The sequence below is a fragment of the Acomys russatus genome, chromosome 24 (genome assembly GCF_903995435.1).
Source record: "Acomys russatus chromosome 24, mAcoRus1.1, whole genome shotgun sequence".
Taxonomy (NCBI): domain Eukaryota; kingdom Metazoa; phylum Chordata; class Mammalia; order Rodentia; family Muridae; genus Acomys; species Acomys russatus.
This window is the reverse complement of record NC_067160.1, coordinates 12,141,951-12,166,076: the sequence shown is the minus strand read 5'-3', so window position 1 is coordinate 12,166,076 and position 24,126 is coordinate 12,141,951. Positions and strand designations below refer to the sequence as shown.

Below are 24,126 nucleotides of genomic sequence, written 5' to 3'. Positions count from 1 at the left end.
TTTTCCACTATCCCACCACACATATATAAATCTGGAGCCATTCTAAGAATTGAATATAAAAAGATAATGCTACACTGTAGACTACAGAATGCTACAAAGTTTTATTGCCACTTAAACAAAGAAGCCATAACAGTTAAATGAGCTCAAGAAATAGGTTTTGGTATCACAAGGTGCCAGCTGTAAAGAGTTATAGCTAATTGAATATGGAGCTCCTGCTTAATCAGATAACTGCTCTGCTATTTCCAAATGAAATGCCATTTCCATACTGTCTGAAAATGGCCCATTTTATTGGTAACCAGAGAAAACAATATAAACTGTAAATAACATTAAGTGCTTTGTTTACCCATTCCAGGAACTGAAGTAGCAGGGGATCCAAGGCGCCTGGGTAAGGCTGGGGCAACAGTCCTTTCTGGTGGTCCCCCAGGAGCTGAAGCGTCCTTTGATGGCCCAGGAGATACTGCAACTTGTGGAGGAGGGCCCTGACTAGAGCTTGCTGGTGCTGGGGAAAGGTTTCTTTGAGCTGCAGTCCGCTGACGAATCTCTGAAAATAATAAGTATAATCTAGACTTAAAGTCTGATATACCATATCAGCCACAAAACCATAAATGTCGTTGTCTAAAATGCTGTGGCAGCAAAAGACTGTATCTAACCACTTATAATGCAAACTCTACATGACATCAAAAAGTAGAAGACTCTCTTTATGAACCCATAACTCAACTATACATTTACATAACTAAATTTGATTTTTCTATCTACTGACATTTTAAAAGTAAATTCAATATAATATAATCACCACCCAGGTATGTGTCACATCTTTTTATAATAAGCCTTCCTATGGTATGGGAAAGAAAACATCAGAATTAAGTGAAACTTCAAACAGTAGATTTGCTTTCAAGACTAAAAATAGTAATTTTAATAAGGAAATATCTATCTACATGTATATTCTAGAATAATAAAATAATCCAAGTAGTCATAAAATGCTACTGAAAAGTATACTTCTCTACTCAGGTACCTATTTGTTCATACTAGAATTGCCTTTTTGGCACATTTATTTGTGCCACTACATTCGTAGAAGGAAAAGTTCCACTTTCCATATATAATATTTTGTCACACATGAATCTTAGCTTTCAGCTTTAGAAATTACAAGATTCTCTGTAATAAAGATTAGTCAAATGTGCCAAATTTAAGTTGCTTAAGTTTCATTGGAAAAATAGCTTCTCTCTCTTGCTGCTTTCAAACAGTTGCTAAGTTGCAAAAGGGACCATATGGCTCTAACAGCATTTACTAACTGGTTACACAGAGTCTTTCATGAGCCCTACTAGATGACATAAATAAAATTCTAACATTCCCTTTTATACTTAGTGTTAAGTATCAAGGAAAAAAAACCCTTTATAATTTTTTTTTTTTAATTCTACATTTCACATTAAACTCTCACAAGCCTAAATTACTGGACTGGAACTAAAGAAATTATATGTTGATTGGTCTAAACAGCAAAGTGAATGAAACACTTTGGATTTGGATTCTACCTGACAGAGTTTTAAACTTTTGTTTGTTTGGATAGGTACATATACCACAGGCTGGCATCAGACTCCCTAAGTAACTGAGAATGACCTGGAACTTCTGATCCTTGAGCCTCCACCTCACAAGTAGCTGAGTTAAAGGCAGGCAGCATCAGGCCTAGGACTTGCATATGCTAGGCACACTCTACCAACTGAGCTACATCTTCAGCTTAAAGCAAGGATGACTTAATGCTTTCACTAATAATCATAGTCAAAAATATTCAGTCACCAAGTATGAGAATATGCCTATCTATACTGGTTTTAAAATCAAAATAAGGCAACTGAATCAAACTACTATTTTAGAATAAACAAAAGAAAGAAAATAAAGTTTAAAGTAATTATAAAACATGTTATAACTATATTCAAAGTTCCTTAATTTTAGCTCTATTGTTTACTTCACATGCACGCAGCTTTTTCTAAATCGATGACATCTCTTCATTTCATTTCCTCATAGTGAAGAGTTAATGGTTATGGTTATTGTAAAGATTAAATGAGAAAAATCAACACAAAGAACTTAGCCAGAGCACATGCAAAGTACCTAATAAACAAGTTACTAGTATTAGCATTAATAAGTATGTTTTATACATTATGATAACCAAAAACTAAGCAATATAAGCCAGGTATAGTAATACACAAGTAATTCCAGTAGTAAAGAGGCAAAGGCAGGGATAAATTCAAATTCAGTCTAGGGTACATAGGGAGACCAGTCCAGGGTCAAAAAAGTTAAGGGCTGTGGCTATAGTTCAGTAATAAACAACTGCCAAGAATGTGCAAGGCCCTGAACTCAATCCCTAGCACTAGAAAAATGAAGACTAAAAAAATAATAAGGTAAGCACTCTTAAGTAATTTTGTTTCCACAGTGATTACTTTTTACAGGGAATGAAAGATGATTAGCACTTAACAGCATTTGCTGCCCTTGTAGAATATTTAGATTTAGTTCCCAGCCCCCACAGGGTAGCTTACAACTGTCTATAACCTCAGTTCTAGGGGATCCAACACCCTGCTTGGTCCTCCACAGGCACGGGAAAGCATGTAGCACACTTAATGAAAAGAAAAACCACATTTTTAAATTACTGATTTATTTTATATGTAAGTGTTTTGTCTTTGTGTATGTATGTGAACCATATGCATGCCTGGTGTCCTCATCAGATCCCTTGGAACTAGAGTTATATGTGGTTGTGAGCCACCATGTAGGTGCTGGGAACAGAGCCCAAGGTTCTCTGTAAGAACAAGTGTGGTGGCGCACACCTGTAATCCCAGCACTCCAAAGGCGGAGGCAGGTGGATCTCAGTTTGAGGCCAGTCTGGTCTACAAAGTGAGTCCAGGATAGACAAGGCTGGACAGAGAAGCCCTGTCTTGGTGGCGGGCGTAACAAGTGTTCTTTACCACTAAGCCACCTCCCCAGACCCTAAACATTTTAAAAAATACAAGTATTAAGGGATTGGAGAGATGGTTCAGTGGTTAAAAGCAATAGTGGTTTTTCCACAGGATCTGGGTTTGATTCCCAGCACCCATACAGAAGCTCACAATGGTCTGTAACTCCAGTTCCAGGTGATCTATGTTTTTTTCTGTCCTCTTCCAGCACTAGGAACACACAGATAAACATGCAAGCAAACCATTCATACAAATTAAATAATAAAATACAGATATTAATTTACATATTAAACATCTCATAAGTTATTTCTGAGTTTCTTTAGTGAAAAATATAAATTTATTTTTAAAATTAGAATCTGAATCAGTAGCTTTCTGTTAATTAACTCTTGAGATGAATATTCTATAATGAAAACTATGACTTAATTTTATTTTTCAAAATTAGCCTAGGAATTTTCTTTGTTGTTGTTGTTTCAAGACAAGATTGTTCTGTGTAGCCTAGGATGTCCTGGACTCACTTTGTAAACAAGGCTAGCCTCAAACTCACAGAGATCTGCCTGCCTCTGATCCCTGATCCCTGATTACAGGTCTGCACCACCACGAATGTCTGACCTAGGAATTTTCAATATCAACTTCCAACTGACTTAAATATCAACTCCCAGAAGCTATGGCATATGCATGGAAGTATCTCCTTAGCAGAAGGAGATAAGACTGTGCCAAGCACATGGTTGCTTACAGATTCTCACATAGAAACGATACCATATCTTTGACACTATTATTTTGTAATTCCTCTCAAGAGTCTTGGTAGATAATATAAATGATTTCCTGACTCCTCCTCTCATCCCCTACTTTCCAAATTTAATCACCACCAAACCATGTCAATCTACTCTTGAGTCCTTTCTCTAGTTCAGTAGTTCTCAACCTTTCTAACGCTGTGACCCTTTATTACAGTTCCTCATGCTGTGGGGACCCCCAACCATAAAATTGTTTTCATTGTTACTTCATAACTGTAATTTTCTACTGTGACAAACTGAATGTAAATATCTGATATGTAAGATATCTAGTATGTGACTCCTATTAAAGGGTTACTGGACACACAAAGGGATTGAATCCCAGAGTTTGAAAACCACTGTTCTCGTCTCTTTGTGTCCACTTATGTTGCCATATCTTTGTTTGGTGTATGCCCTCCTCTTGTATCTATACTAGATTATATCCTAACTGATTTATATGTTTCAACTCTGTTCTGTACTCTAATCTCCAAGCTTTAAAAAAAAAAAAAAGTTTTCACTTTTCCCATTCTGGCCTGAGTGAAGTAGGCTGAAGGGCCAGTGAGACCCAGAAGTTAAGAGGTTTTTGACAGCCAAGGTCATAGGCATGTCCGCAACTGTCATCATGCCACAAAATAAATATATTGAGTTACACCATAATAAACAATATGGATATCAGTTGGATGAAAGAAAGAAAGAAGTAAGGGAGGGGAGAGAGGGAGGGAGGGAGGGAGGGAGGGAAGAAGGGAGGAAGGGAGGAAGGAAGGAAGGAAGGAAGGAAGGAAGGAAGGAAGGAAGGAAGGCCATGATGGTGCCAAGAAAGTACAAATGAAAAAGACAAACAAAAAACAGAAGAATGATGGGCAGACGCCCCAGGAAGCAGTACCTGCCTACCTGCTGGACAGAGGGGGACAGTCTAGAGCAAAAGCACCTTCCAACATGATTAAACAGAAAGTGGAGGCAGGAAAATGGGATGTCCCTGTACTCAAAGTCCATGCCCAAGGAGAAACAAAAGTATTAAAAGTTATTCAAACAGGAAAACGAAAAGGTATGGAAGACGCTGGCTCCTAAAATCTGTTTTGTTGCTAATGGTTTACAAGAAAACCACCTAAATATGAAAGGTTCATTAGGCCAATGGGCCTACATTAAAAAAAAAAAAAAGCTCATACAGCCTGAGCTGAAAGGTACCTCTTGCCTGCCAATACCTGGTGTGAAAAGACTCCATCACACCCACTATAACTCTGGGTATGATCACCAAAGGTACAGTTATTACATTGAATGTGAGTTGGGCCTTGTGACACAAGGAGGCAAGGTTATTGGAGGAAGTATGCCCATGTTACCAACAATCTTGAAAACAATGGGTGCATAAATGTGGTCTTGCAGGTTTGACAGTGACTTCATACAAGTTACACCGAAGACTACACATCATCAGGAAAATCACTGTAATCTTTCTGAACCACCAGTAGCCTTATCCCATATGCAGTCAAAAATATTTATTAAATTATAAATAAAAATAAAAACTCCCTAGGTCTTTTTTTTTTTTTTAATCTAATCTTACACCCATCACAAAGGCTAAGAGCAACAAAACAAATGACAGCTCATGCTGGTGAGAATATGGAGTAAGGAAAACACTCATCTACTGCTAGTGAGACGGCTGACTTGCACAGCCACTATGGAAATCGGTGTAGCAAGGTTCCTCGGGAAGATAGGAATCTATCTACCTCAAGATCCAGCTATAGCACTCTTGGCAAACACCCAATGGACATACCATCTTTCCACAGATACACTTGCTCAACCATGTTCACTGCTACTCTATTCATAATATCCAGAAATTGAAAACAACACAGATATCCCTCAGCAGATGAATGGATAAAGAAAATGTGGAATATTACTTATCTGGTTTTTAAAAATGCAATCATGAAATAGAAAAATGATCCTAAGTAAGGTAACCCAAGAGAGACAAAGCTGTTAAATCAATGATAACCAGGCTATAATCTGTAGAACCACAGATCTTAGGTATAGAATAAGGGACTGGAGGAGACAGATTCCCCCTAGGAATAGGAAATGAAGAGTTATAGATGGATTTGGGGCGGGGGGCTGGAACAAGAGGATCAAGTGGGGAGGGAAGGAGAAAAAAGGATTGGACAAGGGAGGTAATATGAGGAGAGACAGCTAAAATTATGGGTCACTTGAAGGACGGTATGGAAACCTAATACAGTAGAAGCTTCCTAAAATACATAAATATATGAAGGCAATCTAAATGAAATTGCCAAATAATGGGGGAAACAGAGGCCCAACTGGGCATCTCTTGTCACCAAATAAAGTTTCCAGTATCAGAAATAGGTTACATTTAAGAAGAGTTGTTGGCCAAAGGAGTCCTATGGGAACACAAACACACACACACACACACACACACACACACACACACACACACACACACACACGGCTGTTGTCAACACTGTAAATTGCTCTCTACAAACTGATGGCAAGGCCCTTTTGCTGAAGGCAATACCTATACAATTCACTGAACTTGGAGAAGTCCAGCTGGTGCCTACACAGAACCTTCACCCCTACATGCCATCATCTTTGGTACAGGATAGTACTATGCATGCTGCCAAAGGAGAAATGTAAACCCCAATCCAGCTTACAAGCCCTTTGACGTACAATGGTAGACTGCCCACAAGATATGGTAGCGCAATGGTGGGGCAAAGTTTATGAGAGTAACAAACCAATATCTGATTGAGTGGCCAATAACCTAAGACTACATAGCTCAGGGACCTAGACAGAAACTAAATATCACTTGCTGTTCTACTAAAAGAACATAGCAATAAAATGACTCCTAATGACATTCTGCTATATTCATAAATCAGTGCCTTGCTCAGCCATCATCAGAGAAAGTTCCTCCTATAACAGATGGCAACAAACACAGAAACTTACAGGCAGACAATAACATGCAGAGAGTGAGAGACTTGAACCACTCAGCCCTCAATGGGAATCTCTCCACCAAAGTCCTCCCTTAGAGATTAGAGAACCCCATGGAAGAGAAGGAGGACACAGTGTAAGAGCCAGAGGGGATAGAGGACACTAAACAAACAAAACTTTCTTAATCAACAGGATGGGTGCACTATGAGTTTACAGAGATGGAGGTAGCATGCACAGGGCCCTTCATGGGTCTACTCCACATGGGGACACATGGCCCCATCCCTAACCCAGAAGCCATCTCCAAATGATAACCACTTGCAAATGAAAATGTGGTTTCCTCCAAGGGAGCCTCAATGGGGACACAAACTACTCTTAAGGTAGGCTGCATGGCCAGCAGTAGATGGCAACAGAAGACGAGTTCAACCACATATTTCAAGGATCCTTAATGTCCTGTCAGGGCTTTGTTTGTTTGTTTGTTTTAACTTATCTTCACATTTTTATTTTATTTTCTCTCTTTTTACCCTACAGGTCCACTGCAAAAATATTTTAGCTTCCACTGTAGTGTTTTTATGGGATTCCTGAGTGGGCAAACAAGTGGCTCTCTGGTTCCTGTGCCTTTTCTTTGTCTTTGTTCCTTTGATTTGTTTGTTCTGTCCTACTCCAATGTGTTAGTTTTTATTCTATCTATTATGTTTTATTATTATCCTTTAGAAGCCTGTTTGTTTTCTAATAAAACAGAGAGAGGGGGATAGATCTAGATGGGAAGAAAGTGGGGAGAAACCAGGAGTAGAGGAAACCATAATCAAAATATATTATATGAGGGAAAAAAAATCTATTTTGAGTAAGAGGAAAAAATAAAACCCATAGGCTTCAGTGGTTTGCCTCATTGTATTATAAAGAAAACTCTATTCCATAATGTTACACATAAAATCTTTTAATAATTTTATTGCTTCTTCACATGAAACCCCACCCCCAGAAGAGGAAAGAAAATATTTGCAGTCCATCAAGGCATCAAGTTTTTTTTACATACTAACCATTGTCTATGGAGATCTCCTCAGGTATCTACATAACTCATACGCTTATTTCTTTCCTGTCTTTAAAAATATGTCACCAATGAGATCTTCCCCAGAAACTCTACCTAACAAAACTACAACCTGCCCTTCCTGTAGGGACTTCCTATTTATCAGCCTTTATCTTACTCTATTTAGTACTAATTTATTGTCTACCACTTTACAACTTGGGAAACAAAACCAAAATCTCTTGTGGCAAACACTCAATAAGCATTTGTTGAAAGAAAAACAGACATTATTAGTACATATGCTCTATAGCTTTATGTCAACTTGACACAAGCTAAAGTCATTTTAGAGAAAGGGACCCCAATTGAGAAAATGCCTCCATAAGATTGGACAGTGGGCAAACCTGTAGGGCATTTTCTTAATTGGTGATTGTCGGAGGAGGGCTCAGCCAATTGTGGTTGCCATCCCTGGCCTGATGGTCCTGAGTTCTATAAGAAAGCATGCTGAGCAAGCCATGAGGGGCAAGACAGCGCTCATCCATAGCCTCTGCATCAGTTTCTCCTCCAGGTTCCGGCCCTGTTTGAGTTACCGTCTGATTTCTTTTGATGATAAACACGTATGTGGCTGTGTTAAAATCCAAATAAAAATAAACACTTTTTCTTCCCAACTTGCTTTTGGTATGGTGTTTAATCATAGCTATAGTAGGCCCACCTAACACAGTGCATAAGAATTAAATACAGTCCAGTATTTCAAGATCTTGAAAATGAAAAAGCTTAGTCCTTGAAAAATTTAGTCCTGTATAATCAAGATCTTGAAAGAAATTTCGTTTTTCATCATCCGCAAATGCTTATATTTCTATATGATATAGAGAGTATGCAAGAGTTTATTCTATGGCAAATTTCATTTTTCATTTCCATTCAAGCTCTATTGCTTTTTAATATACTGAGACAAGAATCTCTCCATCTTCTAGTCCATGACAGTACAAGCGTCTAAGCAGCAAATGGTACTATTTAATGTGTATACACACAGGTCCCTACTTTTTATGTTTATTCCTTCATATTTCATATCAATTATAACCCATATTTTAAGATTAAACACAAAAATTCTTTACCAAAACATATTAAGGAAAGATCTTACAAGATCATCACAAAAAAAGACAATGAAAGAAAATTCCTGAAACCGTTAAAAGAACTCTAAGGAGAAAAGACAACTAAACACAGGACAGAACTCAAATGGTATCATAGAAGAGGAAAAGGTGAGGTCCAGCCTTTAGTTAACAGTAACACATCTTGTGGCTACAAACATACCTTCTTGTTATGGTAACAGGAGAAAGTTGGTACAAGAACAAACAGGAACTCTACACTGTCTTTGCCATTTGTCTACAAATCAAAACTGTTTTTAAAACAAAAAAGAAATCTACTTGGGATCAAAAGAGAATGTCAGGGACGATGGGTTAATCATCCAGTAAGCACAATATTTAACGTAAAACCTAGGCAAACCAAACAATGCTATCCTCAGAATTTGTAATCAGTTCAAGCACAGTCAGCATCATTAACAACTCAGTTATACAAAATTAAGATGTCTATTATACATGCATCAGCTGCAGCTCAGCAATCTGCAAGAGAGCTAAGAAAATAAAGACACTTACATATAATCCTTTTGGAGAGTGGATTTTTTTCAAGGGCCATAGGTGAATGCTATATATGTATTCAGTACTTGTTCTCACTTTGTCAACAAAATTTTAGCTAAAAAAAAAAAAGAAGGCAGCTGGGCGGCAGTGGCGCACGCCTGTACTCCCAGCACTTGGGAGGTAGAGGCAGGATCTCTGTGAGCTCAAGGCCGGCCTGGTCTACAAAGTAGGTCCAGGACAACCAAGGCTACCCAGAGAAAACAAAAACAAAAACAAACAAACAAAAGTCATCACTTTATTCTCCAAAGTATCTGCCTGCAAGTATTCAGTAAATGTTTAATTAAATGTTTATATTAGTTGAGAGGGAAGAGTGTGTGCATGTAAGCCATGATGCATGTGTGGAGACCGAAGACAACTTGTAGGCCTCAGGCCTCTCTTTCCAACATGTGGATCCTGGGGTGAAGTCAGGTCATCATGCACGGCAGCAAGTGCCTTTACCCAGAGTCATCCTGCCTGCTCCTTCTGCACGTTTTTAAATGATTGATCACAACACAGCTAAATATGACTTGCAAGAGTCTGCAAGCAGTACACGTATCCAAAGCAAATGAAAACAGCAGCAGCTTATCTATAATTATGATATGGCGTCAAAAGAAAAAATTTTCATTTGGGCCTCAAAAGTTTCTAAGAAGGGTTTAAATTCTCAAAATAAATTTAACTAAATTATAAGATACCTAAGAATGTGTTTTAAAGTAACAGCCACAGCTTTCTGTAAGATATCACATTGAAAAACATATTTACTAGCATTATTACTTATCAAAAAATGTTTCACACATTAAATAATTCCTACAGTCAAGCTAATTAGTCATATTATACCAGTTTTTCTGTATATGGAGAGAACACATAAAATCTCCTGTCTTTGCAAATTTCAAGTACACAATGCAGCATTGCTAACTAGAGTCACTATACTGTACACCAGCTGTCTAGGCATTGCATTCATCTATAGATCTGAAATCCTGTCTCCCTACAGCTCCCATCGCCTCTATATCTCTAGAAACAACAATTTTACTCTCTGCTCCTATGAATTCGGTATTTTTTAGGAAGTAGTACTATATATACAAAAATGCTTTACATCGAACAAAACTTTTTCTATGTATAACAGATGTATAAACTATAGGAAAATTTAACAGTACTTATGAAACGGGAATTTTACTAGAAACATGTATAAGTAATTTATTTTAATCGTATATGAACTTTTGCTTTTACCAAAAAAGCAGTCAAAACTTCAAAAAAAGAAAGAAAGAACACGCTAACCCAAAAATCCTAGTTATAAAGGCTGACAGAGTGAATTCTTTCCACACAACCATACCAACTAGAAAACCTAAAAATGTGACTCATTTATCTCCATGGCTCTTTTGGAGATAAATAAAGACTACTTTCCAAAGTTATGGTGCTACTGTAACTTTAAAACGAGGTTTCAGTTCTGCAAGGACAAGAGTTACAGTTTTCTATGTATCTGAGATTCTTCAAGGCCAGAAAATCTTAAAAACTTTTCAGATTCTAGTGAAAAAATACAAACATCTAAAAACTCAATGCAAACTCAAACTGGCTGGCTCATAAGCCTGAGAACCTGAGCTCAAGCCCTGCAACTCACATACAGGCAGGAGGATTGAGTCAACTCCAGACTTGCCCTCTGACCTCCACATGTAAGCCTTGGCACATCATATACACAGTAAGAATAAATTAAAACAACTGACAATAAAAATAAAAAGACTTGAAATTTAACATAATATTTAATGTAATGCTGATGATGTACGTACGACAGGTAACACAACACCAGAAATTTGTTGTTACATGAAATTCAATTTTCTTTTCTTTTCATTTTTAATTTTACTCTTTTATTAAATAAATGTGTTAATTTTAGAACAAACTTCAACCTTGCTAAAAAAAATTCTCCAGAAGGAAATCATAAAAATGAAAATATAGTAATAACATATATTCTAAAGATTATTATTTAAAAAGCTTGTAAAATACAAGTGATATTAATCAAATTTCATGATTAAAACCAATTATACTTTAATCTCAATATTCAATATTCTATCAATATATACCTCCAAAATAAAAATGAAATAAAATTAGTGTTTATGTCAGGTTACCAAGTATAAATTAACAGAAAAGCTTTTAACTTTTTACACGCCACCAACACACACTTGTGCACTCACTTGGGTAAATATGGATCTTTCCAACAGCAGCAGCAGTTTCTACTAAGTTATTTACCTTGTCCTGGTTTTGCAGTTACAGCTGCTCCAGCAGATGGCGGCTCAAACTCCTGTCAATTACAATAATGTTTAAATTATACAGTGCCCCATTACAATGTAAAAATTGTAATGAAAAAATAGTGGTATCAGTTTTACCTTTGCTTTCTTTGAGTCTGGATCAAACCTTTCAAGAATTAATTTAGCTGTCTTATAAGTTTCTTTTTCCATGACTTCTTCAAGCTACAAACAAAAATTTCCATTAACTGCTATATTTTGAAAAATACTATTTTTATAAATCTTACTCAAAAGGTATTAAAATATCAATCTTGGAATTAAGGAGGATAAAGTCACCCCTCTCCTTTTTGTACTTATATCCAGCAAAATGTATCTAAATCAAAAGATTTCCTGCAATCAAATTATTGCAAATAATTAAAATCCAAGCTTTTAAAATAGTTTCCAACCTCTAATACATTGCTTTCATTTTAACAGCTTTACTGCAAGGAAATACCAAATATGGCTAATTGTTTACACATGATGAGGAGAATAATTACATGCACCCACTTCAATAATGGAATGTGCAGAAATCTATCAGCCATCATTATTGGAAGTTATTAGACATGACAAGCAAATGACAGGCAATTCCTCAGATTTATTTCCTCATAGCACTTAATGCTATTAATTTAAGAAGGTCGTTAGCCAAGAGCTTTACAAAATAAAATCTCTGTGCCAATTAACTGCTGTCAGCATCGATTTTAGATTATTTATTAGCAGAAGCAATTAGCTTGCTGCAAACGCAGTGAAAATCCACTAACTGGGAGAACAGCCATGGAATGTGCTCAAGTGACTCAAAATGCGAAAGTTTTCCACCTCCTCTTTTTTTACTTAGATTCAAACCACCTTAGAAGGATAAAACAAACAAACAAACACAGAATTTAAGTAAAAATTTTACTGAGTTCTATGCTCACATTAGGGACTGTAATGAAAATACCTCATTGTTATAGCACTTTATTTACAATGTTCTCAAGTCACTTCATAGCCTAATACAAGGGTTCAGTTTTAAAAGTAAGTAATCACTAGTAAAATATCATGTTGGCAGTTGTGGTCCAAGATCAGAAAAAGTTGAATTTTAGTACCAGACAGTCAGTTATGACAAATAACTAGTGTGCGATATAAAATACTTTTGGAAAAATTGCAACATGACCTTTTCCTTCTCAGTGACCAATAACCACTTACATTCATTATATGTCCTGTTCACTCCATGGACACTTACTTATTTTTAAAAGTAATCCAAAGAACATTCACTTAGTTAAAGCATAGTTTTAAAAGAAATATCCTGCCACAACTGGAGTTAATAGATTCCCTATTAAATGTCTAACATTTAAGAAGCTAAGTCCTTAGACGAATGATTTATAAATCTCAATTTAGTAAAACTAAAATTTTTTCTAGTTATTTCAAAATTATAATAAATTCTCAAGATAAGCAATGTCAAAATTCAGTTTCAACAAGTGAAAAAATTAAGAATGGAGGTAGAGAAGAGTATCATGGACTAGAGCCCCAAATCAACATCATCACAAAATATTAAAGAATTGAATCTCTGATATTTAATGACATCTGGACCTGTGTCGTTCCATAGAACTCTCAATAATGACAGATGTGTTTTGTCATTGTTCTACATTGGCACAATAGAAATCACTAAGATGATTACCATAAGTGAGTACTTTAAACATTGCTTTGTGACCTACAAATTAAGTTTACAGCTTTATTTCACTATAAATAATGAAAATGTAAATAGGCAAATGTGGCAGGTAGCTACTGATTTGGTCAGCATAGCTACAGATGAATCCTACTGCTAAGTTTACAATTAGCATACTAGGAAAATTAAGCCAGTCTCTGAAAAACACTGTACAATTTCTCCTGTATGTGATTCCTAAATTTTATAGACATAAAAACCCATGTATATATGAAGAAAAAGTGGAACTGTCCATGGGAACAAAGAGGACTAATGGAAGGAAGGACAACAGGGGAATATGAGAAAATACATACTTGTATGAAATGGTCCTTATGTAACATAATAAATATAATGAATATAACCCCACGTGGTGGCACACGCCTATAATCCCAGCACTCAGGAGGCAAAGGCAGACAGAGCTCTGTGAGTTCAAGGCCAGGCTGGTCTATAAAGCGAGTCCAGGACAGCCAGGCCTCTTGTTACAGAGAAAGTCTGTCTTGAAAAAAAGAATTTAAAAAAAAGAAAGAAAGAAAGAAAAAGAATTATATACAGTGAAAGTTTTTAAAAGATAAACTGCTTTTAAATTTTAAAAAGATTATATACAGCTATAATCTTTAACAGATAACTCACAGTCAAAATGCAATTTCAACAACTGTGATTCCTAGTAGATCAGTCAGCAGTAAGTATTTACTTGTGTGTCTGTGTTTCACATATTTATCTTAAACAAGATAATTTAAAAAACACTAATAGGTACCATCCCATTCTCAACTACGTTTTTAAATTTTATTTAAAATTATTTTCACACAATATGCACCCCTGCCATGAGGTCCTACTGTGTCACCACAGACAAGTGTTCAAGAGCTGAAACCTCTACAGTCAGATACCAAAATAAATTGTCATCCACTTAAGTTGTTTTCCTCAGGTATTTGTCACATAAAAAGAAAATTAGTACGATTTTTTTACACTCAAGAGAAAAGTACACTATATTGACCATATATACTTAAGTTTCATTTTATGAGTTTCTATATAATAGCATACTATCAGCAGTTAGCACCATTGCTATGCATTAATACTAAGAAAATACGTAAAAGACAAACTCCAAAATCAATTCACTTATTGTAGACATTTATATGCCAGCCTTACACCTCAGGGCTTTTGTCTTATTCTTAGTATTCTTCCCAAAACACTCAAAAAATGTTTTTCATCTTACTAGCCTCATAATAGGTGTTCATGGGATCAACAGTGCTGGAGTAGAGTAAAAGATACTAAGGAGAAAATTACCTTATTCCCTCTTACTTCAGTCTTTCATGTTGAATTTGTCTCTTACAACTAATATTAACATTCTCTCTCCTCTCTCCTCCCCCCGCCCCACCTCCTCTACCTCATGGTGTTAAAGAAACCTAAGAATTAACACGAGTCCATGTTTCTTCCACTTAGGGCTCTAACAAACAATCTGGGTACCCATCCTTATACCCTCTGTGCCTCATTTAGTTCTCCAGTACAAATTATGTTCTTACTTCTCAGCTTCCAATTAACATAAATTCTCAGACTCTCAAAAAAGTCTACATGCCTAAACTACTTTTTCCTGTGTGTTATTAACTAAAAAAATTCATAATTTAATTTTGACATTAAAATACTGTCAAAAAGTATTCCTTTGAGAATCACTAGGGTATAATATATAAGCATTAATAATCCAGTTCTTAACTTATTTATATAAATTAACTTTAAATAAAATTTAACTTACTATCTTTTTCTTCTGGGACTTTAAATCATCCAATGCTTCATCTAAAAAACAAGATTTAAATCAAAGCTAAATCAAATATCAAGATGCTTATATATGAGAATTAATCATCATAAATAATACACATGAAGCAAACAGAAGAAAATGTTCAGGAATTATGTAAATTTATCACACATGTAGAGATAAAAACTATCTTAATGTCTACTCATATATTTCATAGTCTTCCTGTATTATAGATTTCAAGATTAAGGAAAAAATGTAAATCAATTTTATATAGACAAAATTCTTAATATTTTTCAAAAACAATACTTTTACTTCTCTTTGAACATTCTACCACTTTAATTGGCAAATCCCAAATCTCCCATTATAATAAAAATATTCTTTGTTTATAAGAATCATATTGCTTATTTTAACAAATGATGAAATTTTGAAAATCTTTATGATACCTAAGAAGAGACTTACAAAGAATTATCAGTAGCTTTTCAAAATTAAAGATTTATAAAATTTGCATGTTTATTTAAGCTGGCATAATGGATTCATGATACTCAAAAGGTAGCCCTTAAGTCAGGAATAGTGCCATACACTTTTTATCCCAGGGAGGGGCAGAAAGATCTCTGTGATTTCAAGTCCAGGCTGATCTACATAATGATTTATAGATGCCATGGCTACAAAATAATAAAATAATTTTAATAAAAATAAATGATTTTATAGAAAAAAAGGGAGAGTTGGAAAGATGGCTCAGAGATGAATGGCACTTGTTGCTCTTGTACAGGATCCAGGTTCAATTCCAAGCACCCACATGATGGCTCACCACCATCCTTAGCCCCAGGCTCCAGGGGACCTGACGCCCTCTTCTGACCTCCACAGACGCCAGACACTCATGGTGCACATATATATATACATACATACATACATATATATATATATATAGGCAAAAATACACATTAAATAAATCTTTAACAAAAGAACATCTCTTTGAAAATGTATTGTTTCTAGTTTTTCTGTAAAAATACTTAATTAGCAAAAATAAGAAGTAACTTCTGAAGGTTGTTCTCTGGCCTCCACATGTACACTGTGGCACACATACGACCACGTACAAACACAATAAATAATGTAGTTTTTTGAAAAGAAAAAATAAATTTACTAGGGAACAACAATAAGACTATATAACAGTTATCAGTACACATTTAATTTGGTTCATATTTAGTGTATTCAAGGAACTGAAGAGATGGCTCATCAGTTAAAAACACCTGCTGTGCAGGGCGGAGTGGTACATGCCTGTTATCCCAGCACTCTGGGAGGCAGAGGCAGGTGGATTGATGTGAGTTTGAGGCCAGCCTAGTCTACAAAGTAGGTCCAAGACAGCCAGGGCTACACAGAGAAACCCTGTCTGAAAAACAAAAACAAAAACAAAAACAAACAAACAAACAAAACCAACCAGAAGGAGGAAGGAGAGGAGAAGAACACCTGCTGCTCTTGCCCATGACTGGAGTTTGGTTCCAAGCATCCACACCAGGCAGCTCACAACCACCTGTAACTCTGGTTCCAGTGATCCAATACCCTCTTCTAGCTCCACACACACACATGTACATACATATGGCATATAAACACACACGCAGGCACACACATATATAATAAGTAAAACTGGTTTTAAGTATAAAATAAATAAGCGTATTCAAATAATGTTTGTCAGAGATTAAGTATGTAATTATATTTAAACAAGATAAGGTTTACCAAATAAGTAGGGTAAGAAAAAATGTGAAAGAATCAAAAGTGTCTGAAAATAACTGGTTATTTGAGATAGAGCACATATCCCAAACTGAAAAGAAGTAAGGTCATTTGCAAGGAGTATACTTTAAAGGTCATCTCTTTGTACATACTGAAACAAAATATTTTTAAAACAAGTAACACTTATAAATATACTAGAAATTTTATGTATATCAATATTTTATGAATATTCTTAACTATGATAATATATTGCATTTATATTTTACTACTCTATTGTAAGATATTCTTCAAAATATATAAGCAATGAGTTTATAGCTGTTTAAGTAGGATCACAGGTACACAAGAGTTCAGTAGGCTACACTTTTGTACAGTGGGGGGAAGAGAAAAAGAAGCATACCATATACAAAGTTCATTTAAGATAAATGTATCTGTCTCATTGAACACCAAGTAGACAGGCTGTGCTTAGCTAGAGCCTTCACTCCTAGTGAAGACTGGTGTTCACGGTGCTGGGTGGTACTCCACACACTACAGAGGAGAAAGGCAAGCAGCTACAACCTACACCCTGTGGTCTACAAGGATGACCTCTTGGCATGACATGCTAGTGTAATAATGGCACAAAAGTTGTGGAAGTGATCAATCACTCTCTGATCGGATTTCAGGCACACCCCACAAAATGGAACAACGCTGGCATTGCTCAGGTGTCCAAAAGCCTGAGAAGAGAACAGCCATGGACCTGAGGGAAACCCAGTGCTACTGTGTCTGTTCTGCTGAAGCAGCAGTTCTCCGCTGTAGGCCACAGCCCTCTGCAGGGGCAAACACTTTCACAGGGGTTGCTTAAGCCCATCTGCATATCAAATATTTATATTACAATTCATAAAAGTAGAAAAATTACAGTTATGAAGTAGCAACAAACATTTTTATGGCTAGGGGTCACCACAACATGAGGACTTGTACTAAGGAGTCATGGCAGTAGGAAGGCTGAGAACTACCGTGCTAAAGGAACAGAGCAGTAAAATGACTCCTAATGATATTCTGCTATACCCATAAATCAGTACCTTGCTCAACCATCATCAGAAAAACTTTCTCTTAGTAGATGGAAACTAACATAGAGATGCACAACTGGACAATGTGAACAGAGTGAGAGGCTCTGGAACATTCAGTACTAAATGGGAAGTCTCCATCAAATGTCTCCCTCAGGGCCGAGGGAGCTATGAGGTAGAGGCAGTGGAAAGAGTCTAAGAGCTAGGGGGGCTGGGTGACACCAAGGAAACAACGCCTTCCAGAAAGAATAGGACAGATGCGCATATGAATTGACAAAGACTTGTAGTAGCACAGATTCAAGCCATGATAGTCCCAGTGCTGAAAGGTAGACGTGAACACGAGCTCCCTGTCCCTAAGCAAAAAGCTATCTCCAAATGACATCCTCTTGCAAAGGAAAAATTAGTTTTCTCCAACGGAGTGGGCATATTAACCACACTTAAGGGTAGGCCCCATGTGTAGTAGTAGATAGGCAAAACAAAATGAACAAAAATGCCAATTTTTTGTATCATATTTGCTTTGTTTGGACATCTGTTTTTTGTCTTACCAGTGTTTTGCTCATATATTATGATTTCTGCTTTTGTGTTTTTACGGGTTTTTTATGTATCTAAGTATGTGTATGTGTGTTTCTTGTGATTTTTCTTTGTTTTTGCCTTTTAATTTTTTTAATTGCATATTTGTTTTCTAAAGAGAGAGAAAAAAGTATGGAGCTGGGCGGGTGAAGAAGTGGATAGGATCTGGGAGAAGTTGATGGAGAGAAACCAGTGATCAAAATATATTGTCTGAAAAATGTTTAATAAGTAAAGAGATGTATAACCTTGATTAATTGAGACACTTTTGTTTTGTTTTTCAAGACAGGATTTCCCTCTGTAGCTCTGGCTGTCCTAGAATTCACTCTGTAGACCAAGCTGGCCTCAAACTCATAGATCTGCCTGCCTCTGCCTCCCATGTGCTAGGATTAAAGGTATGCACTAACACTGTCCAGCAAGATATTTTCTTTTTAGCCGGGGAGGGGGGGAGGGGGGGTTGGGGGGAAGGGGGCGGGGTTCAAGACAGGGTTTCTCTGTGTATTCTTCGCAGTCCTGGATTTGCTTTGTAGACCAGGCTGGCCTTGAACTCACAGAGACCTATCTGTCTCTGCCTCCCCGAGTGCTAGGATTACAGGCATGCGCCACCATGCCAGTCTCCAGCAAGATACTTTTTAAAACTTGAAAAACCTTGAAAGTTTACACATATATAAAGCATATATAGAAGCAGATTTTTATATTTAAATATTTCAATTAAAACAAAGCTAAAGAGTTATAAGGTTAATGAGAGTAATACAGTCAAGAGAAAAGGCTCAATGGTTAAAAAGTACTGGCTGCTCTTCCAGAGGAGGGTTTAATACCAAGCACCTACACAGTTACTCATAACCATCTATAACTCTAATTTTAAGACATCCAATGACCTCTCCTGGACTCCACAGGTACCAGGTATTTATTTATTTATTTATTTATTTATTTTTAGATTTTAAAATTAAAACTTAAAAAAGATATATTTTTTCAAATAATGTTTCATTTTCCCAACATGAAGCCTCCCATGGGTGAGATTTTTTTTTGTCTGTATAATTTTTTTTATTAATTTATTCTTGTTACATCTCAATGTTTATCCCATCCCTTGTATCCTCCCATTCCTCCCCCCCCCCCATTTTCCCATTATTCCCCTCCCCTATGACTGTTCCTGAGGGGGATTACCTCCCCCTATATATTCTCATAGGGTATCAAGTCTCTTCTTGGCTACCAGCTGTCCTTCCTCTGAGTGCCACCAGGTCTCCCCCTCCAGGGGACATGGTCAAATGTGAGGCACTATAGTACGTGAGAAAGTCATATCACACTCTCCACTCAACTGTGGAGAATATTCTGACCATTGGCTAGATCTGGGAAGGGGTTTAAAGTTTACCTCCTGTATTGTCCTTGGCCTTAGTTGGAGCGGGACCCCTGGGCCCAAATCTGCCTATCATATTGTTCTACTTGTAGATTTCTATGACCCTCTGTATCCTTTTATTTTGCTATTCTCCCATGCGTCTCTCATTTAGAGTCCCAATAGGATGCCTTCCCCTCTGTCCCAGTTTGGTACCAGGTATTTATATGCATGCAGGTTAAATGATCATACACATAAAATGAGTAAAAAGAACAAGAATATGTACACTACATTTTACTCTGTACCAATGTTTCCCACAAAGATTAATTTAACAAATTCAATCAGCTTTCATTTTTTTTGTTTTTTGGGGTTGATTTCTTTTTGAGACAGGGTTTCTCTGTATTGCCTGGCTGTTCTGGACTCCCTATGTAGACCAGGCCAGCCTCAAACTCACAGAGATCTACTTGCTTCTGCCTCCTAAGTGCTGGGATTAAAGGCGAGAGCCATCTCATCTGGCCTAGCTTTTTTTTTTTTTTTTTTTTTAAACTGTTTTGTATTTTAAAAAAAAATCTAAACAATACTCATGGACTTTGTTGTGCTGTACAGCAAACAATTCTGATACCACACTAACATCTCAGAAACAATTTCATAACTGGCTTATAAAATAGCATACAGGAAAAATGAGTCTGTTTATCTATTTAATATATATTTATAAAAAAAATTGGAATTTAAACTTACTATTCCTCTCGGTTCTCTTGGAAAAGAAGAAAATAAGCAGAATTCTTATGGTCCAGATGCTAAAGAGGAGGCAGAATGCAAAACAAAATCCATCATTACAAGAGACCAATCAGAATCCATCATTACAAGAGAATAATCAGAATCCATCATTACAAGAGACCAATCAGAATCCATCATTACAAGAGATCAATCAGAATCCACAGATGAGAACAAACAATTTCAATCAGAGTTAGGTATTTCTTTCTACACATTGAGAGCCATAAACTACTATGTTCTGTCAAGGAATACCAGAAGCTCGTCTGAGTTATCAACAGAGAAATTCTCAACCTAAACTACTTGGGCCTTCTGAGAGCCCCCCCTGGAATTATAAAACTGCCTATGTATGAATACATTTCTCTAAAGAAACCATTGCGTTTGTCAATTTCTAAAGAGTCTATGAGCCCTCCAAGGCATTAAGAACAATATTATAGATTTTTCTATATTTAATTTATTAATTTTATTTGTATCTATATGTATTCTCCATGTGTGTGTATGTGCCTATGTGTGGGAATGTCCAGAGAAGCCAGAAGGTGCACAATCACCTGCAGGTGACGCTCAGCTGTAAACCTACTAACACAGACGCCGGGAACTGAATTCAAGTTCTCTGCGAGAACAGCACAAGCGCCTAACCACTGAGCCATCTCTCCACCCTCAAGAATACTTTCTGCTAAGTATCAGTTTCAAAAACTTTTCCTATCTATTTCCTTGTGTTAACAGACAAACACATTTTGTTTTTCCAAATGTAGTAAGAGTATTATTACATAATCCCTACCATTTAACATTGGAGGGATCTTCTTTACTCAATGGAATAAGCTATCTGGAGAAAGAAATTAGGAAGGGGGAAAAAAAACCCTTACTTTGAAATAAATACTTGATAATAAAATTTAGCTAAATAACTCCTCTTAAGATTTTATCATAATTACTCTTTAGGCTTGCACTACTAATATACCTAATAATATTAAAGAATTAAGTGATACTATCACAAGCTTGTCAAGGTCATCTCTTCAATTCAGTATCAGTATACAAACAAGGCCAGCAAGATGACTGTGGGTTAAAGTGCTGTGAAAACCTTACAACTCAAGGTCAATCCCAGAACCCACATAACTAATCCCACAATATTGTTCTCTGTCTTCCATAAGTATGTCAGGGCATGCCTGCAACCCTACACACACACACACACACACACACACACACACACACACACACACACACACACACGAAAAGATTAAAAATTAAATAATTCACAATAAGCAATGTTATTGAATAAAAAACAGACCCACATAGATTTACTACTAAATTCAACTTTATTTTTAAAGAAGTAATACCAGTGCTTCTTAAACTACTCCCTAAAATAGAAAGGGAAATAACACTACCAAGCTTTTTATGAAGCCACTATTATCTTGATAACAAAGCAGAAAACAATTATAGGAAAGTCTCCCAAATGAACACAGAAATAGAAAAATTCTCAACAAAATATTTACAATTCAAGAAAGTACCAAAAAGAACATCTGCCATGTCAAGCTGGTTTGGTGGCAGAAATGTAGAGACGGTGCAATATGCACACAATCAATAAATACAGGCATCACATTAATGGACTCCAGGACAGAAATCACACGATCATCTCAATAAAGGCAGGAAAATTTTTAACAAAGTCTAATATTCCTTCATGTAAAGAAAAAAGCTGTGAGGAAAGTAGTAATTGAAAAAACAATAAAGCTATATAAAACAAACCTATATCCAGCACTGTACGAAATGGGAAAAGCTCAAATCATTACCTAAAATCAAGAGCAAGAAAGGGTATCTACCATCTCTATTCTGATATAATAGAGTGCAGTTTAGTCAGCTAAGGCACCAAGACAAGAAAATAAAAGTGTATAAATAGGAAAGGAAAAGCCAAAGTATCCATATTGGCAGGTGACAGAACTCTACACGTGAGACAGCCTAAAAAAAACAAAACAAACAAAACAAAACAAAAAATCTCCCCCCACAAACACTGGTAAACCCTCATAAAAAGAGGCAGGATACAAGATTAACATTGCAAAATCAGTAGCGCCTCTAGGTACAAATAAGAACCAAGCTGACAAAGAAATTGAAATCTGGTGCCCCATATTTGGCCATGTCCCTTTGTTGGGGAGGCCCAATGGCACTCGGAGGAAGGATAGCAGACTACCAAGAAGAGACTTGATACCCTAGCACCGTATTCAGGGGGAGGAGGTCCCCCTCAGTCACAGTCATAGGGAAGGGGGATTGGGGTAAAAGTGGGAGGGAGGGAGGAATGGGAGGATGCATGGGATGGGATAGAAAATGAGATGTAATATGAATTATTTTATTTTTCAATAAAAATGTGTTTAAAAAAGAAAATAAAAAAACAATTCCATTTATAATTACTTCATAAACAAAAATTAACTACTTGGGAATAAACATAGCCATAGAAGTGCAAGATCTCTACAATGAAAACTTTGTAATACTGAAGAAATTTAAGAAGACACTAAAAGATGAAGATACCCCCAGATTCATACTCGTGGACTGGAAGAATTAAAATTGTGAAAATGACTACACAACTAAAAGCAATTTACAGACTCATTCGATGCAATCCCTAACAAAATTCCAACATCATTCCACACAAAAGTGTGTGCGTATGTGTGTGTGTGTGTGTGTGTACTCGCATGCATATCATACCTAATTCCAAGTTACACTACAAGCTATAGTAACAAAAATACCATAGGACAGGCACGCACACAGACACACAAAAAAACCCACATAAATAAATGAGATAGAGAACCCAGATATAAACCCGCACAGTAACAGCCACCTAACTTTTGACAAAGATGCCAAAACTATATATTGGAAAAAAAACAGCCTTTTCAGCAAATGACACTGGAAAAACTGGACATCCTCAAGTAGAATGGAAACTAGATCATTATTTGTCACACTGTTTTAAAAAAAAAAAATGAAACCAACACCATGAGCTGAAAAGGTGGCTTAGCAGCTAACAGCGCTGGCTAGATTTCTGATCACAGCACCATATCAGGCAGTTCACAAACACCTGTTACTTAAGTCCCAGGAATCCAAAATCTGTCCAGAACTATGGCATGTGCACACTCACATGTGTACACACACACACAAATAAGTTATTTTTAAAAATGACTTTCAAGTGGTTCAAAGACCTTTATAAGACCTAAAACTGTGAAACTATTAAGACAAGAAAGAAGGGAAAACATTTCAACATATAGACAAAGGCAAAGACTTTCTGAATTGGATTCCAGTATCACAAGAACTAATACTAACATTTGACTAATTGGATCTCAGGAAACTAAAATTTCTATATAGCAAAGGAAAACAATTAAGTGAAAAGACAAGCTACCAAATGGGAGGAAAATCTTTGCTGGCTATACATCTAACAGATTACCATCCAGAATATACAGAGAACTCAAAATCAAAACAATAACAAATCAAACCGCCAAATCAATAAATGGGCTAGAATGAAATGAATAGATAATTCTCAAAAGATGAAGTCTAAAATGGTCAATAAACATATGAAAAATGTTCAACCTCACTAGCTATCAGAAAAATGCAAATTAAAACTACATTGAGATTCCATTTCTCATCCCAGCCAGACTGGCAGGCATTGAGAAAACAACAGCAAATGCTTTGACAAGCAGATAAAAGGAAATCCTTATATACACTGCTGATT

The 24,126-nt window shown here is 36.3% G+C and overlaps 1 protein-coding gene and 1 pseudogene across 1 annotated transcript in view; one reads left to right on the top strand and one right to left on the bottom strand.

Annotated features, from left to right (window-relative positions):
* Positions 1–24,126, bottom strand: part of Lnpk (lunapark, ER junction formation factor) — a 53,626-nt gene that overhangs the window by 14,965 nt on the left and 14,535 nt on the right. The window contains exons 5-9 of the mRNA XM_051166111.1: positions 20,394–20,452; positions 14,994–15,034; positions 11,677–11,760; positions 11,540–11,591; positions 344–541 (exon numbers count right to left, since the gene is read on the bottom strand). Coding sequence (XP_051022068.1) covers positions 344–541; positions 11,540–11,591; positions 11,677–11,760; positions 14,994–15,034; positions 20,394–20,452 — 434 coding nt within the window. The remainder of the gene's footprint in view (positions 1–343; positions 542–11,539; positions 11,592–11,676; positions 11,761–14,993; positions 15,035–20,393; positions 20,453–24,126) is intronic.
* On the top strand, positions 4,228–5,086 carry LOC127206836 (ribosome biogenesis protein NSA2 homolog; annotated as a pseudogene).